This window comes from Phallusia mammillata, chromosome 1 (assembly GCF_965637545.1).
Source record: "Phallusia mammillata chromosome 1, kaPhaMamm4.hap1.1, whole genome shotgun sequence".
Classification (NCBI taxonomy): Eukaryota; Metazoa; Chordata; class Ascidiacea; order Phlebobranchia; family Ascidiidae; genus Phallusia; species Phallusia mammillata.
This window is the reverse complement of record NC_137252.1, coordinates 31229873-31247430: the sequence shown is the minus strand read 5'-3', so window position 1 is coordinate 31247430 and position 17558 is coordinate 31229873. Positions and strand designations below refer to the sequence as shown.

Below are 17558 nucleotides of genomic sequence, written 5' to 3'. Positions count from 1 at the left end.
TTCGGTAGGAGCCTAAAACCGGCCAGAACCAGTTTGAAACTGGAATATTCCGGCAAAACCCCCCGAAAACCGGATTTTTCTTCGATTTTTTGAGGCCCAAAAAACGAAAAAAGGGAAAGGCTGTAGCCTTAGGGTTTTTCCGAAAATCGGGACAAAATTTCTGGTTTTCGATTCCGGTTTAAACCGGTTTGGAAGTTCGGTAGGAGCCTAAAACCGGCCAGAACCAGTTTGAAACTGGAATATTCGCGCGAAAACCCCCCGAAAACCGGATTTATCTTCGATTTTTTAACCCCCAAAAACCGTAAAAAGGGAAAGGCTATAGCCTTAGGGTTTTTCCGAAAATTGGTTCAAAATTTCTGGTTTTCGATTCCGGTTTAAACCGGTTTGGAAGTTCGGTAGGAGCCTAAAACCGCCCAGAACCAGTTTGAAACGAATATTCCGGCGAAACCCACCGAAAACCGGATTTCTCTTCGATTTTTTGAGGCCGAAAAAAGGGAAAGGCTGCAGCCTTAGGGTTTTTCCGAAAATCGGGACAAAATTTCTGGTTTTCGATTCCGGTGTAAACCGGTTTGGAGGTTCGTTAGGAGTCTAAAACCGGCCAGAACCAGTTTGAAACTGGAATATTCCGGCAATGTTGACCTTCTTGTCATCTAAAATCAGTGTATATTGCTGATCAATTTTTTGCGTTCTTGGTTAATTTAAACAGCTGCTAAACCTTCTTTTTATTTTCTAAATATCTTGTTTCAGATTGATCTTGTAATAGTTTATTTGATGGTACATAGTATGAAATTTCTTCGGCTACATTACCGGTTTTCTACAGAACACAAAGAGTTACAAATGATTTATTTAAAAGCATTAAGTTATCTTTGTGATAATTGTGCAGAGAAAAAATAAAGAAAGGACCTTAAATACGTTACGTACACGTCATAATAACAGGCGACAAAAAGAAATTTATATCGAATTTAATTTAGGGGATCGCCGGTGCTTTTGTCCCCCAAACTGGCTTCCACAAATTTATGCTTATTTGTTGTTCTAACACAGTGGTTCTCAAACTTTTTTGTGCGCGACCCAAATCTGAGCTTTATGAACATGTTGCGACCCAAGCCTCAAACATAAAAAAATGTATTTTTTATTTCTTGTAACTTACGAATACTTACTCATCCTTGAATGCTAACTTTTACATTCCAAGTTTAGTTTCGCATGATTAACCTCCTATCATTCCCCTGCTATGACGTTACAATCGCCGTGTGCGTAACAGAATGTTGGAAGGCTATTGTCTGTATGTTGTAATGATTGGTTCTTTTTGCCGAACAACGTGGTCGAGTGAGGCTGTATTTCGCTATGGTAGTACTGTAGCTGGGTGCCATCTAAACTCTCAGAAAACCACTTACTTATGATGCAATACTTCAAGGTTACGATGATAAAGCCACATAAAATGCCTATGGTACAATAATTCAGTCATGACTAGAAATTGAAAATACTTAAAAAATGAAATGAAAAAAGTTCATTTAGGCAGAATTGAATCACTATAGCGCGACCCATTTTTTGACCCTGCGCGACCCATGTTTGGGTCGCGACCCATACTTTGAGAACCACTGTTCTAACAAATAACCAAACTTACACAATTTTACTCTTGTTTATAATGGTTGTTCAATTGAATAAAGTCGATGGACGTTTACAAAAAAACATTTTAACAATTTTGAAGGACTTATACGAACGTGCTGAGTACAAAAAAATTCCTTCTACAATACAGTTTTGTTAAACACACAAATAAAACAAAAAAAGTCGGATAAGTCGTTTATGGACCATTCTGTACATCACGTTCTTGTCTTCGTATTTTTCGCTCTACTGCTTTCTTGATGTGATACTTGATGTACTAGAAAAAAACATAAAGTTCAACTAAGTATAAATTTTATGCATAGTAATGGGTTGATGGAAATGGCAAGCCTGAATTGCCAACTGATGTGATTGGAAATGTCAAACTATTTCCGATTCCAATTGATCACACACTGCTTAGCGTGAAATAACAAAATAGTGTGTGGTAGTAACTGCTAACATAATACAAACAGTATTTGCACACTAAAGTATAATGTGTTATCTTTGTTGCACGGTTTATAAACAGCAGTTCTACGAGTGTGTTATACCGGCTTAAACTTAAGTCAGTTTTTTTTCACCGATACTTAAGCTTAAGTCGGTTATTTTTTTTTCAACCATTCTCAAACTTAAGTCGTTTGTTTAAACCACACTTGACTTAAGTTGATTATATGAATTGCACGGTTCAAAGCAGAGTATCTCGATTGGCGTGATCAAATAAAAAGCCCCTACTACTGCGAATAAACTAATCACGCTTTGTTCCATTATTTTTGTTGCATATTTAAAACAAATTGGGTTAACTACATTGACTTACAGGCATACACGATGTAACGTTGTGGTACATCAATTCGTGCAGTTGCTGGAAATGAAGTTCGCTGTATTCAAACTGTATAGTTCCGAAATTGGTCCCACTGCTATACACCGGGAAGTCATTGAAAGGTCGTCCATCGTTCATTGTTTCTGCAAAACAACCCAGCAAGAGTAGTAATTATTGACAGTCACTGTTTAAAGTGATTAATACAATGGGTTGTCAAGACATTAAAATCAACGCTGTCTAAGTCAGTGGTTCTCAACCAGGGCCCACGGCCTCCCAGGGGGCCACGAGCTGTGTTCCGGGGGGCCGGGTGTAGATTCGCCAGAAACACCCACTAAAATCCATTTCCTTTTTAACTTTATTCCCTAATTTAATCGATTATTTCATATACTATTTGTCTTAATGAGGTTTTTACGATTACGAATTTTTGTTTATTTTATTCGACCTGTTTAAAGTCGAAATTATTACCGAATTCCAACATGAGATTGCCATTTACATTTTTTAAGGGGGCCACGAGGTCCAAAAATTGCTCTTAGGGTCCACGAAAGGTTGAGAACCACTGGTCTTAGTGTTATGTCAGTGGCATTGCGGTAGCTATAAATCAATCCAACTCCACTCAAATATTTATAGATTAAGGTCCGTTAAATATTTGCTTTGTTTTCATTTTGAGAGGTTACTTGTGCTATCTCTAGGTCCAAGTCTAATCAACACACAGTTTAGTTTTACCACATCCCAAATTGGGAGTTTTCGTTTTACAGAAAAGCTGCAAAACCGCTTTTGTAGTGTGTTTAGCTATTGATGTACGTGCAACAAAATCACAAGCTATCTGCAATCTTGAAAGTGTCACACATATGTACTGTTCGATTGCGACTACTATGAATTACAAATAAACCAATGCGATTATTGCATTGTTCTTTTTCATTTAGCAGTCCATTAGCTCGTGACCCAATAAATATTATTAATATAATGAAACCTAAACCAAAGGTTACCATCAAACGGAATCTTGGGCTCATAGTCCTTGATCTCCTTGAAGTTTTTGTTGCACAGGGTGAACCACAGAATGGTAGGACAGTCGTCAATAGAACCTTCGAAAACCAAAAACTCCGCAGGAGCTTCGTGCACTAGTCGCTTAACTTGGATTGGTGGAAAAGGTAGACCGTTCCTGGAGGCATGCACAGCCGACTGGATAATGGGCTAAATGAAGCATTTTTTATTGAGATGAAAATTAAAAGATTGACTGCGTCAAGCAAAAAACTACGTAGTCGTGTCTGAAGGTAAATATGATGTAAGGACACGAAAACGGTTATGAAAATAAAATTAAAGCGATAACTTTAAACGTTTTTGTCAACGTTGTATAGTTTAGGTCATCTCACCATGTAATCGAAATCTTCATCGCTCTTGTAACCGTTCATGTCAAAAACTATAATGAGATCAGAAAATCTCGAGGTTTTCAAAAAAGGTTCCACATTTACATTTTGCACAATTCCTAAAAAAATGTGAAAGTAAATGTGAATTATAACAACATCAATTCGTGAAAATCAAATACGCTCAGTTAGATTACAATATGTTTTATTCGCTACAACAACATAAGGTTTATCAAGTGTATTTCTGTACATCCAACTCTGATATTAGTTACCTGCATCACAGACACTGAAATGCTCGTTTTCTCTATCAACGTCTTTCTGGTATCTTGGCCCTAGTTTACGAACTATGTCTTGAACATCTGAACAAAATAAAAACAGAAAACACGTAAATGTAGTGTCGTTTATACAACTTAAAGTAGTCCAATTTGAATATCAATTTTATTAATAAACGCTATGTATACTTAGGAATATAGGGACATACAGATGTGAATTACACATCTTTAAATCACATCAATTTTTGGCAGGTAGGTTTGGGATTAAAAGATAAAACAAAACAAAACGATGTATGTTTGTAGGACTAGTATCCAAACTGTATGGGAATGCTTGGTGACGGCTGATCAGATTTGACCACGTAGTGCAAACATCTTTCCCATACCCGTTAATGACAGCTCATACCTGGACATAGTAAATCAGCACGATCCGCAGGGTCATCATAAACAAAAGGCAACTCTTCGGTTAAGTTGTGAAATACATTGTTGACCAGGGAAGTTCTGTTAACAACAGATGTTCTGTCACTGGCCATTTTTCTGCAAAACAAAGATGTTTTGTCAATTTTAAACCTATTTTATTGAAAGTCAATTTAATCGTATTTTATTGAAGAAATAGTTTTTGCCTGTTTAAACGTAACTCAGCTTGATTCATATGTCATTATATCTTCTGATTGAAAACGTTTAAGGGTTATACAACAAACAGGCCGAAAGCGTGTTGTATTCAAAATTGTTTTTTTTGACAGTTCAGAATTTGTATTTTTTTACTGACATCTAGTTTGTAACTTGGTTCCATTACTTTTTTTAAAAAAAAGACAACTATAAATCACTGTCGTGGAATGTAACCTGAAACGAAATGCTGTTTCCCCGCAATACTAGATAAGCTGTTTGCTGCTACTTCGGCTATGACCTTACGCAAACAGATACGTTCGTTGTTAAACAAGCACAAAAAACTTACTCAACAATTTCTCCTATTATAGGAATCTTTGCAAGATTAAGTCCTCCTTTCTTTGACTCGGTCTGGCGACTCTCATTAGCCTTTAATTCATAATAGGGTTTTAGTTGTCACCATTAATTGATATTAATACAAATTCGGTAATTCACTTTACTGCAGGCCAGCAATAATCGTGTCATGCTGCATCAGAGCTAGAATAAAACGCATGATAGCGAGATTTTCATTACCGTTTTGTCACCTAAAATAGAGCATTGTGGTGCAATTTATTAAATACCCAACTAAACTTAATTTAGTTATGTGAATACTGATAAAAGTCAAAGGACCTTTTACATGTTATAGTTTGTGTTTTACTTTTTTGTGTTGATTTTTTGATTAGTTTTATGAAAACTAGGATCCTAAAATTTATACACAGTAACACTGACCATGGTATCGGAAGGTGGTTGAAAGTCCTCTTGTTTCAGTGCGTCTGAATAAAATAAAAAAATGTGATACGTGTAGAGAAAAATAAACTCGAACAAGAAATCATATTTTTTATGATTCCAGGGCCTCTCAACAGCTCGTGGCACAATAAAACATTTTTTTACTTGCCTGTTAAAAATGTTAAAATTTAAAAATGTTAAAATGTTAAAATGTTAAAAATGTTAAAAGCCTGTTAAAATTTATTTGTCTTGTGTTTATTTAAACATGACTGATTTCAGTGCTTGACAGATGTTGTAAATGTGGCATCTTGATTGACCTCTCAGTCAGACTGTTTAGTTTGTTATTACGTAAGTCACTTTCTCATTTAAACACTTTGTATATGTTTCATGTTTATGTCTGTTAATATAAGTTTACTCTACCAATCCAAGCAAGTAGCCTTGGGTCGGCTTCGGAGCCATACGCCATGAAAGTTTCTCCTAACACTGAAAAGGCACAGCCACAACTTCCTATGTAATAGTGCAGTGGAAATTCGGGGCATTCCCTTGTGACGACACCTTCGTCCCAGTGAGAGCCGAAGTGTTTTGTTGCGATGTTGACACCGAACCTCGGCATAGAGATTTCGTGTGGTGTGTTTTCGATGTGAACTGCAATAAACAAAACTTTAATCACAAAACGACAAGTCACATTGGGCTATGATTAAGTTGGCCTACACCAGGGGTAAACAACCGTTATACATCCCAAATACACCTTTTTATGCCGTGCAAACATTTGTTAAAATAGATGTACTAGGGTCATGCCAAAATTATAACTTTTTAAACTACTACTTTGAACGGGTTTTGGGGTACGGAAAAGGTATATTACAAAGCGACCAGGCACATGGTTCAGACTTGTAGACTTATTAAAACAAAACAACATACAGTGAGCAAACAACAGCCCCGTCTTTACGTCTATTGTGGTTTTAAGTTACATAACAAAAATATGCGTTTACAAAAGATGAATTTTTTCTATCCTTTATGAACGGCTTTGTGACCTAAAATTTGGTTGCGACCCACTATTTGCTGACCCCTGTTATAGAGACCACGAAAATAGCTCACCGCGAAACTCGCTGCTTGCAATGTCTCCTTCAAAGTGTGCAGAAGTAAATAGCGGGTACGGGACTTTCCCGTCAGCAACCGATGTCCGGAGTTGCGACATCGTGTGGCTGATTTTCTGCAGGAAAAGCCGTTTATGTACATTGTAGGATTAGCAGACTACAAGGTAACTAATGGTTTTTACGTCATCGAGTAAACTTTTTCCAACCGTGTAACCAAACAAATCCACCAGTCCATTGGGTTGATTAAATTCTTCTTTCGATGCTTTGAGCTCACTAAAATGTTAAAGTTTGTTGATTGATTTTTGAGAGTCAGCAAAGTTCAAACCTGTATTCGATGTCCGGTATAAATACATCCTTTAGTGCTGATTTTACTGTTTCCTTGATACTTTGTTCCATCTGACGTTGCAGCCACTTGTGATATTCGTCCTGGGTTTCGTTCCTTACTCCATCTTGTGCGTAAGCGCTACACAGATACCTGGAGATATCACAAATAGATTTTTAACCAACAGCTTTTCTGCAGAGATTGAAAAATAGAAATAAATTGAGAGATTAAAAGAGCAAGCAAGTTCAGGCAAAAGTAGCCATAAACAGGATAAATGTTAAGAAATAAGTTAACTTCCACAAATTAAAAAAAAACTAACTTAGATAAAGGTGGAGATCAAGATGAGCAATACGTACCAGGACGAGCCTGACAGTCCGGCTGCGTATGTCAAAGTATCCAATACTCCTGCGTCTTTGAGAGCGGCCATTCCTCCACTCATACCAATGGCTGCCCTGTAACCACCTCCAGATCCAACTACTGATATTACGGGGGTCTGTCAAAAGTACATAAAATTATTTTTAGATATAATGATTAAAAAGTTTCTTGGTGTTTAGGTTCTTTCGTAAAAAAGTATTCAGTTTAAAATTAACGTTTATGAAGTCTTACATTCGCGTTTTACTTCTTCTAGCGCAATGATTTTACCTGCTCTAGGTTGAAGTCTAAATTCGATTCAGACCTGGCATCATTGAAAACAGCTTCAATCGCATCTTTAACTTTAGGCATTCTTTGCTTTCTGAACTTTTTTTCTTCTATGCAAATGTCCGTGGACGAGCGATAGTCCGGTTTCTCTCTGCAGTTAACAGCGTATGCATTACACTACCTTTAAGTGGGTGGGAACAGTTTGAACTGAAATACTTACTGAACATATTTCAAGAACTCAACGCACAGCTCGCCACTCTGCTGTAAGATATGAAGGATGAGGTTATCTTTTCAGGAATTACGAACAATTGTGGACAGTATTTTACTGACATTCTAAATTATGCGGTCAACCATGAGTCGAAAAATATTAAATTAAAATGTAACTTACAAATAAAACTACTGTTAACACAACAAACAGTGGTGGGATTCAGCCGGTTCGCACCGGTTCTATGGAACCCCTCATGGAATTTTTAGAGATCCGCGAACCGGTTAGCATTACTGGTTACTGTTAATAGATTTTTTGTAACAGAACCGGCTGAAAAATATGACTTTTGCGATAGAACCGGCAGACAAAAAAAATTTAAGCCCACCTACAACAAATGTCGTGCAAAACTGAAAAAATTATCAAATTCATTCATTTCGCCTTACCTTGTCAATAACAAATGTCTTGGAAAGCGTTTTTCCTATTTCTAGACTCAAAGCATCAAGTTCAAATGTGGCTAGTGTTTGGATTGTTATTTGACCTTCGTTCAAAACCATAATCTGAAATAAAAGAGTATCAAATCAAAATTGCAGCCCTAAACAGCCTACAATGCCAAAACAAGGCAACAATTTTACAAAATCTGTAGTAAATAATTTTAATCTTATTGTATAATGTTAAGGTATCGGCACTGCATCCAACAAAACGAGAGAAAAGTATCCTATGCGCCAAAGTAACAACCGGCTTTACCTCTACCAGCTGCTTTTCAGCAAGAAGATGGTTCGGAATAACAAATCGAAACGTCTCATTCACAATTGCAGAAGGTTCGTTCTTTACCAAAGTCGAATATTTTTGTTTCTTTTCCAGCCAAGGACAGTTAACAGTGACAAAGGGTTCTAAATCACACATGTTAAAGGTGAGTGTATCATTATTGAACAGCTCTAACTGCATCCAGCTGAATAATAACATATAAAGTGGACTATTACTGGTGATGCACCGAAACAGCTTAGGACCGAAGCCGAGTATTCGACAACTTTGGATTTATGACGTTACAAAAAGCAAAAGTAAAACAACCAACGCAGGAACTCACAGCGCGCAGGTTTGCTTAATTCCGGTAGGTAGCGCACTCAATCATTTTAAATGCAGTTTGTGTAAAATGCTGACTATTATGGTTAGTTTGAGGTTTCATAATAATAATAATAACAATAAGATTATACTAAAAACCTAGTTGTTTAAATTTAGTCCCTAACCCTACCCCAGTTTCATTGCTTTTTTTTAAGTAGCTGCGCTCTTTACACCCTCCATCGGTGTTTAACAAACCGTGTGTGCTCATGTGTTAGTAGCTTTGGGTAGACAAAGCTACGCTTTCAAACAATAGTTTTTATTACTACCTAAACACTGGAGTTACCACACAAAAGAATTGTCTTGTTTCATTATTGTCTTAGTTTCATGGGTTTAATGTTTCCTCGGCCCGGAGTTGTAATCGGGCCAGAAATTGGAGCCCGAACCTAAAAATACAAACCCGAAACTCGGCCCTAACCCAAATCGTTTTTGAGAAGCCGGTTAAGGCCCTATCTACGTGATTAAAAAACATATTTGATATACAGTGCATGACTAAGTTCTATGGCAAATCTCAGAACTAATTGCATGTATTTAAGCTACACCTTTACACTTACTCTTTGTATTAAGTAAGCCAAACTTGAGCTCTTTGTGTTCAACTATTTTCACGCTTAAGACGGTCCTCGGTTTCCAATCACTCTGAAAATATACGGAGAATGAAAGTTGGTTGGACAATACTAGGACTTCAGCAAAGATTTTCAGGTAAAATTTTTTTCTAGACAATTGTAATTTAAACCCATATTTTGGACCAAAAAAATGACGACTAATGTGTGTACAAGTATCTAGAAGATTATGTTTTGCATGACTATGTAGAACAAATTTATAACACAACAAGTTTTACCTTTATGTTTGACATGATGCTGAAGTAATCACGAAAATCAAGAAACTGCTGTATAATAGCCTAAGCAAAAATACTCTAAATATTCTTTTTAGGTAAACTGCAAAAAATGTCTGCATCAGAACTGTAAGCGGGCTCGAATGCAAAATTACAAGACTAAAAACCGATCTAAACTTGATTTCAAAACATCAAAATTACATAAATGTGGCCAACATTATAGTAAGGGCGGAATCAAACCTGTTCAATTTAAACTAAAGCCCAAACTCGGCCCAACTTATATACAGCTCAGATCTACTTATAACTGCAAACCAATCCGCCTTACTAAGCTAAAATTTAAAGCTAACTGTATTGATTTGCAGTCAGCAAGGTTAACTGCGTTTGACAGTGGGATACCGTTTCAGGAAACAGGTACTGTGCCACCCACTTAGCATGCGAATAAATCGAAGTTACCTCTTCTCAATCATTAAAACATTACACTTAAAGCGTGGGTTTGTGCTACTGCTATTACTTTACAGCAAGATGTAAGCGGAGGTTTATTGCTTTTTACTGAAGGGTTGCTGAAGGGAACAGTTCCTAAACGATGGCAAAGTATACATGCTCACATGGGTTTAGAATAACGATGCGAAGTTTGTTTTGCATGTCGCGCCCATATACAATATTTTAAGTTCGACACTAGTTTCTGTTTTTGCAATGATTGACTAGTTTATGACATTATGGTTGTAATGAAACTATACGAAGTATGATACGAGCTTTCTATTACTTTTTTCGATCTATAATAAAATTGCCAACGGTCTGCACTACTGCTACAACACATTGAGTCAGTAACTCTTTATCACATACGGGACACAGTCAACACTTTACCAAATGAAAACTAAACAATTTGTTCAAACAAACATTGAGTTAGTACCTGTTTACCAAACACGACACATTCAACATTTTGCCAAACAAAAACTAAACAATTAGTTCACAGCCGACGAAGATAACTCCTTTGTACGTTTGACTCACAAACAAAAACAATAAATATTTACCACATTTTAGACAGGAGATTAAATCAGAGGTGCTTCCTTGATAACAAACACGTTACTCATAAGCCATTGCGTTTACCATTACTTTACTGTAAGGTGTAATGCAAATAAATTAGCGAACGCTTACTAGGGTAATTAATATGACAACAATACTTTAATGCCCTGATTACAAGTTTAATGTAACTTTCACTTCAATTACACTGCGGAGTGGCACTATATGCAAGATAGTTAGCTGTGTTTTGTCAACGGCGTACAGTTCATTTATGTAATCCACCAAAAACCTTAGGTCACCTGATTTTGTCTCTAAAAAGTAAATCAACCACTAAGTTAAGGGGGGTTTGTACCCTGGACTCTCCAGGGGACGAATCCCGATCAGGTTTTCTATGTCTGCATGTGGGTCAGACGCGCCGGACCATTCAGCTTGTTACTGTCAATTCTACACAAATTGCTGCCATTTCTGGGTTGTGGTAACTGCGTTTGGACATTATTCTTGGAGCATGGCGCCCCCAGGTGCGTATCTTCTGAGCAGATTAAAGGTTGCCTTGGTAGGTGTGAAAAAGCACGTGCTTACCGAAGCTGTATACCGGGACCGGCTTTTGGACGGCATAAATGCGACTTGCTGTTTCAAAGAAGTTCTGGTTTTGATAGGGTTTCGGGATTGTCTGTTTGAATTCGGGGTAGGTTCAGGTCCTACTTCGTGACCCTTTCACAACACTGGTGTAAACTAGACTTTGGACGGTTTGTCACTCACCGAGACTATGATTTGCAAATGTTTATCAGTCTTGACTTCCTCTGCAGTTAGTGAGACGTTGGACACTCTCGCCTCGCAAGGCTACTCAAACCCAGTACTATGACAAAACCTTTTGCATTCAACATTACGCGTGACGCTGGATTGTAACACCACCCTTTGCCAAACGCAAACACCAGCAACAGACAGGCAGCTTTTTGGCCAGACAAGCCATTTGACACTGTAATTGGCAATTAGTATTGGTACATGACGCTTGTAATTAATTCCACGTGAAACAATCGCGGCAAGATTGTAGCTATGAAATAATCCAGATAACAACAATGTATAGACTACACGACTTACTTTTCAAATGTGTTTTCTTTTCTTCTAGGTTTACCACGAGTCCTAGTTCCTTGAATGAATTTACGAGGCATCTTTCGCGGTAATTAATTGATTGCATGGTTTGTGCACTGTCCGTCTGCTCTATCAGGCGTCTTGGATAATCACGGTGTTATCAAGGTTGCAAGTAGAATCTTTGCATTTACTTCTACAGTATTTCAGTCTTTAAACAATCTTTAACCTTTGCACAGTGATGTAAGTAAAATAATTCGTTTGCTTAAACCATTCGGTCTTTAAGGCTACCTTATTAATTCTTAAAACGAGCCAAAGACCCAACACTATAACCGAATATTGCTATAAACGGTGACTTTATGAATAACATAAACACCGAATAGGATGTATACGTATACGTGTATTTGTTACAGTCCGTGCTGTAAACACTTCATTTCGCTGTCCAGAACTGCCGAAAACACCAGCACTGCAAGCATGTCAACCTCCCTCGAGGAAAAAGCAAAAAGAGGTAATCAGAAAGCAACAATTTAGAAAATCACTCGAGCGTAGAGGCATTCAAATTCACTGATGTCTCGTATAAGCGTAAAAAATGTAGTGTATAAGATTTTTGATTCTGTTAAAATACATTTCTACGCCAAAAATTACACAAATAAATAAAAGTTTTTTAAATGTGAGAAAAACACAGCATACTTTAGCAAACAAAAAAACGCGAACACATGACAACTCCGTAGTTCCAATATTTTAAGGGTACGAACAATCAACACTATTTTTTTGTAATTTTAAACAGTCTCAGTACATAGTTTGTACCTTTTACAGGTTTTTTATAAGTTAGCATGGTTTACATGGTGCCACCATTGTGACATGGCAGTGACTTGCTACCTCGTGGATAACCGTTATGTTATTTTGGTGCTACAAAGTGTATCTTGGTTCATGTTTGCGCTATATATGCTAGATTCAGTGCAGATTTACAGCAAACAATAAAAAAAAACGTTGTATACTTAAAATGGAATAATTGTCACACAACATATCCCTTATCCTTTTATCCTTTTGTAAAATCGGCAAAAAACAAAACAAAAAGTCCCAATACGTATGCATTTTTTAAACAAATGGTGAGTCAAAAGCATTTTTAATCGAGTCAACTTTGGATTTCGACCAATACCTAAGGTGCGAACACAATTTTTGACTGTCGGTCACATTAACGGGCCATACATGGTGTTTTCAAAACAATTCACCCAATACTAAATTCGTCAAACTAATTTTTTTTCACTATTTCCGGAAAAGTTTGAAGAAATGTAGGAAACTTACATCATTGTTTTTTTTTATAATTTGTATTTGCAATACTGTTTCTTTTTAATTTAAGACTTTGACAAAAATGTCCAGTAGGACATTTAAGTATCGTTTTGTGCTTCATGTTCCTCTCTTCTTATCTTCCGCTCCACTGCCTTCCCTATGTGATGCTTAATGTACTGCAAAAAGGTACATTTTGATGATTATTATTTATGTATGGTGATGGTCATGTTTCAGTGTTCAGATGAAGCTACTAACGTGAGAACTCACACCTGACAAGGTTTGTCAAATACCGATAGGTGATGTAAAGATCAAATAGCAAATTCTTTGAAAATGCTGGACTTTAAGACTATTTAGGTTGGGACTAGGTTGGGCTGAGGGTTTATGGCAAAACAAATAATCAGTTTGTAATTTAGCTCTCAACAGTATTGATCGATAGATGCTAATTTAAATAACTGTACCTTTTATGCTACCTATCATATTTAGCAAACTTTGTCTAATGGGAGTTCTTACGTTAGTAACTCTAGCGGCGATTCATTCTTTATTTACTTTTATTATTATGCATGTTGGTAACAAATCGAAAGTTTCGATTTTGACTTGGAATGCCATGCGGTCGCGGATACCAAGTACCTTGTAGATTGAAATGAACAACTAATGCAGGATTGTGAGTAGGTGGGAATAGGTAAAAATGCGTGGCAAGTTTAAACCAGAGGTGCGCAAATATTTCAGTATTTCCTGCTAAATTGCAGGACATAATTTCACAACGGGCACGAGTGCGTCCACTGAACGTACATAAAAACCTGAGCGAAACTGGCCAACAATCGCAATTGCTCAAAAACTGAAAAAGATGCGATACTGAAATTTTGACACAATATTCTACGATTTTAAAGCTCCGACAGCTGGCAGTGTATGTCCTCCTGGTCTTGATAAAAACAATTCTATTTGATTCGCAAAAAAAATTCTCAAGACCTGCAGTAATGTACTGTACGGGCTCAAATATGCACATTTTAACGTCCATGTGCACAGGGGGTAAATTTGTATCCGCAGCGGCTTTTAAACATTAGTCGATTATTTGTTTTCACAGTTTAGAACAGTGGTTCTCAAAGTATGGGTCGCGACCCAAAAATGGGTCGCGCAGGGTCAAAAAATGGGTCGCGCTATAGTGATTCAATTCTGAACGAACCATTACTGCATTAAGTAAACACAAACGAATTTACTTAATGCAGTAATAAAGTCAACTCACTGGACCACGTTGTACAGTAAAATGAGCCAATTATTACCACATACAGACGACAATAGGCTTCCAACTTTGTCACGCACATGGCGATTGTAACGTCATAGCACGGAAAATAATAGGACAAGTATTCGTACAAGGAAACATTTTTAGATTTGGAATTCACTTCTATCAACGATCATGCTGCAAAGCCACGATGTGTGTTGTGTTATGCAGTGTTGTCGAACGAATCGACCTGTTAAGCCTGCAGCCATTTTGACATGCTATGCGGCGACGAAGTTACCTCGAAATTGCAGTCCGTTTCGTTACCGAACAGGGCAGTTAAAAGTCGAATCACAGACCTTTTACTGAATATAAATATCAAGTGGTCTCTTGAATGAAAAAGCCGTGCATTGAAGATTTATGAAGGAAAATTTTTAATTTAATGAAACACGTTAAAATAAATCAATCATTTGTTTCTAATTAATCATTGTTTCATATAGTACTGTGTACTACAACTGGCTGTCTCCGTCTTTTTTCATGCATATCAGAAAAAATACATTTTTTGATGTTTGAAGCTTTGGGTTTAGAAGGTAGCAACTCTACTAAGTGACGTACCGGCATGCACGATGTAACGTTATGATACATCAACTCGTGCAGTTGCTGGAAGTGAAGTTCGCTGTATTCTAGCTTGAAAGTTTCGAAATTGGTCCCGTCACTAAACACCGGGAAATCGTTGAAAGGACGTCCATCGTTCACTGTTGCTGTGAAACATACTAGCAGTGGTTGTAGTTACGGGGTGGTTAACGTGTGTAGTGCCATAGGTTTTTAGTACAACAGCTGCTAAACACCGAAAAAAAAAACACACATTAAAAGGTTGTTCCTTTTTCTTCGATTCTAAACACGAAAAGGTAACGACTAGAGATATATCAAATCAGCCTAATTTGCGTTCAGCCGAAACCTAATATTCCGCAGCTTTGCCGAAATAATTTGGCCGAATTAATCGAATCACGTCAAGTCGTATGATACGCTTTTGGCTTGTGAAGTTTTTTAACAGGCAAACAGTGGTGTTGCCACAATAGTTGTGTTTAATTATCATTTTTTTGCTTCTGTGGGTTTTAGGTTGCCAGTCTGCCAGTTAATTTCTGACTTTTTGTCTGGGGTTAAAAATACGATAACTCTAGAAAAAAAATATAGTAGTGAATGCAATTTTAATTACTTTGCAGTTTGAAAGATTGTGCTATTTCATCAAGTAGACACGTTTAATATTAAGCGGGTAGTTAGAGATTTTCTGGTCTAGTTCAAATATGCGCAAATCAACGATTACCATCATAAGGGATCTTTGGTTCATAATTCTCAATCGCTTTGAAGCTTTTGTTGCACAGGGTGAACCAGAGAATGGTGGGACAGTCGTCACCATAACCCTCGAATGTCAAGAACTCTGCAGGAGCTTCGTGAACTAATCGCCTGATTTGGATCTTTGGAAAAGGAAGGCCGTTTTTGGAAGCGTGCAACGCCGACTGGATAACTGGCTGGTTAAAAAACAATTTTGTGCTGAAATATACAACATAAAAACGTCACTGTTGCAAACAGTACATGCGTGCCACAAAATGGTACACATGGTGTGTACGTTTGACAAGTAACTAGTTGTGCGTATGTTACGGCACAAGTGGCTTAAGGAATCATGCCTGTGACTACCGAAGCACACACGTTCTACGCCATGTCGTTACATTTTTTTAGCGCTAGTAATTTTTTGTTTAAAAAACTGTGTGAACCTTTGCTGCATTTGTGATAAAAAAAATATTTGCGTTAAAATCTTACATCGACATCTCCCGAAAATAATTTAAATCAGTGGTCGGCAACCGCCGGTCCGCGAGGAGTTTGTTTCCGGGTCGTGTATAATTTTTTAGGTTAAATGCTACAAAAAATTTGCTAATGTATCCCGTGCATGATAAACTTATAGCGTTTCTATTGCTAAATATTTGTAGTTTTTCTAAGACCGGTCCGCGATAAAATTTTACTTTCAAAAACGGTCCGTAGTGCAAAAAAGGTTGCCGACCCCTAATGGTCGTGTACAACACCTATTGTAAACGTAACAATGCAAAAATGTTAAAAAAGTTTGACAGAGGTCAACTGGGGCTGATAAAAAGAAACTTTTCCAGTGTGTTTAATGTAGAATTCCTCTGATATCCTACCATGTAATCAAAATCCTTATCATTCTTATATAGGTTCATGTCAAAAACGATGATAAGATCAGAAATTCTTGATTTTCGAAGAAAAGCTTCCACGTTCACATTCTGCACAATTCCTAAACAAAATATGAGTCACCAAAACAACAAATGAAATATATTTATGAGTTGGTTTTATTAATATTTGTGTTAAAAAACCTCACCCCAACTCTAATAGGCCTCAACATATTTTTCCTTTGTATCTCAAACCCAGAATACAAATTTTAAAAAGAAATTTAAATCACGTTAGCTAAAAGGAAATATTATAGATCGGTTATTTCGGCTTTCTGGTAAGTCTTGCAATAAAAAATTGAAGTTACGCATAAGTTATCTAATATGTTTGTTTAGTTTTTTTTACTATATGACTTTAATGATTTAACCATTTATTTACCTGCATCACATACACTCAATTTTTTAGGATCGTCGGGAACATCGTGGTCAGAAGGTTCCAATTCGTTTAGAAGTTTTTGCAGATCTGAAACAGATACAACCCGGATTTGATTTCGATTTGAGTCACAGAAAACGATGAACACTTTTGTTGTTTGTTTTTCAATGATCGCTCAGTGAGAAACATCAAAACGTTTGGTAATTCCCCAGCGGGTGAAAAACGTAAATGTTTGCAGATAGGCTAAGTTTTGAGCAAAAACATTAACATCGCAAATTTCCATCGACGTTTTAGTGAAAATTGTTACTTTAATTCCATTTGTTTCCAATTAATACATACAATTTGAAAAAAGGAAATGCAGACAACGATTGAGCAAATTTTGCAACAATTGTTAATTGTAAAGAAGTTCGTCCATAAACAGTTTCAGATGAGAATACCTGGGTCATTAGAAATTTTCACCGGCAAGTTTTTTCCATAGTTGTGAAGAAAATTGTTGACTTTAGCAGTTCGGTCGATAGCCAAATTACGGTTATCCAAGATGCATTCAGTTTTTTCATGTGTTTGGGGTAAACGTAGTGTTGAGCCAGGCGATGTTGTACGTAAAGAGGAGGTGGGTTCCAACATTTGCCCTGTTTGGCGACTCTCTTCTGCCTAAGGCAAAACAAAAGGAATAATTTATCTATAATATAAAAAAACAATATCACAGTGAAAAATCGTAAC

General features: G+C 36.9%; 2 protein-coding genes across 4 annotated transcripts; both read right to left on the bottom strand.

Moving 5' to 3' along the window:
• Positions 1-1617: 1617 nt before the first annotated feature.
• Positions 1618-11644, bottom strand: LOC145217235 (cytosolic phospholipase A2-like). Of its 3 annotated transcripts, none has more exons than XM_080084555.1 (19): positions 11219-11644; positions 9342-9423; positions 8416-8561; positions 8115-8228; positions 7687-7727; positions 7470-7617; positions 7184-7320; positions 6831-6980; positions 6688-6778; positions 6507-6621; positions 5832-6056; positions 5415-5458; positions 4996-5075; positions 4447-4577; positions 4044-4130; positions 3781-3893; positions 3397-3601; positions 2408-2553; positions 1618-1876 (listed from the first exon to the last, which is right to left on the bottom strand). In XM_080084555.1, exons 1-19 carry the CDS (start codon positions 11252-11254, stop codon positions 1799-1801), a joined length of 2169 nt encoding a protein of 722 aa, XP_079940681.1. In that variant the 5' UTR covers positions 11255-11644; the 3' UTR covers positions 1618-1798. The 3 variants fall into 3 exon arrangements, with proteins under 3 accessions (XP_079940681.1, XP_079940683.1, XP_079940682.1); XM_080084557.1 differs by having other exon boundaries at positions 11399-11478; XM_080084556.1 differs by lacking the exon at positions 11219-11644 and adding an exon at positions 9626-9717.
• Positions 11645-13094: 1450 nt separating this feature from the next.
• LOC145211202 (cytosolic phospholipase A2-like) lies at positions 13095-17027 on the bottom strand. Its single transcript, XM_080080027.1, has 6 exons — positions 16985-17027; positions 16845-16928; positions 16421-16533; positions 15553-15757; positions 14844-14989; positions 13095-13191 (listed from the first exon to the last, which is right to left on the bottom strand). The coding sequence occupies exons 1-6, from the start codon at positions 17025-17027 to the stop codon at positions 13114-13116; spliced, it is 669 nt and encodes a 222-aa protein (XP_079936153.1). The 3' UTR covers positions 13095-13113.
• Between the last annotated feature and the right edge of the window lie 531 nt (positions 17028-17558).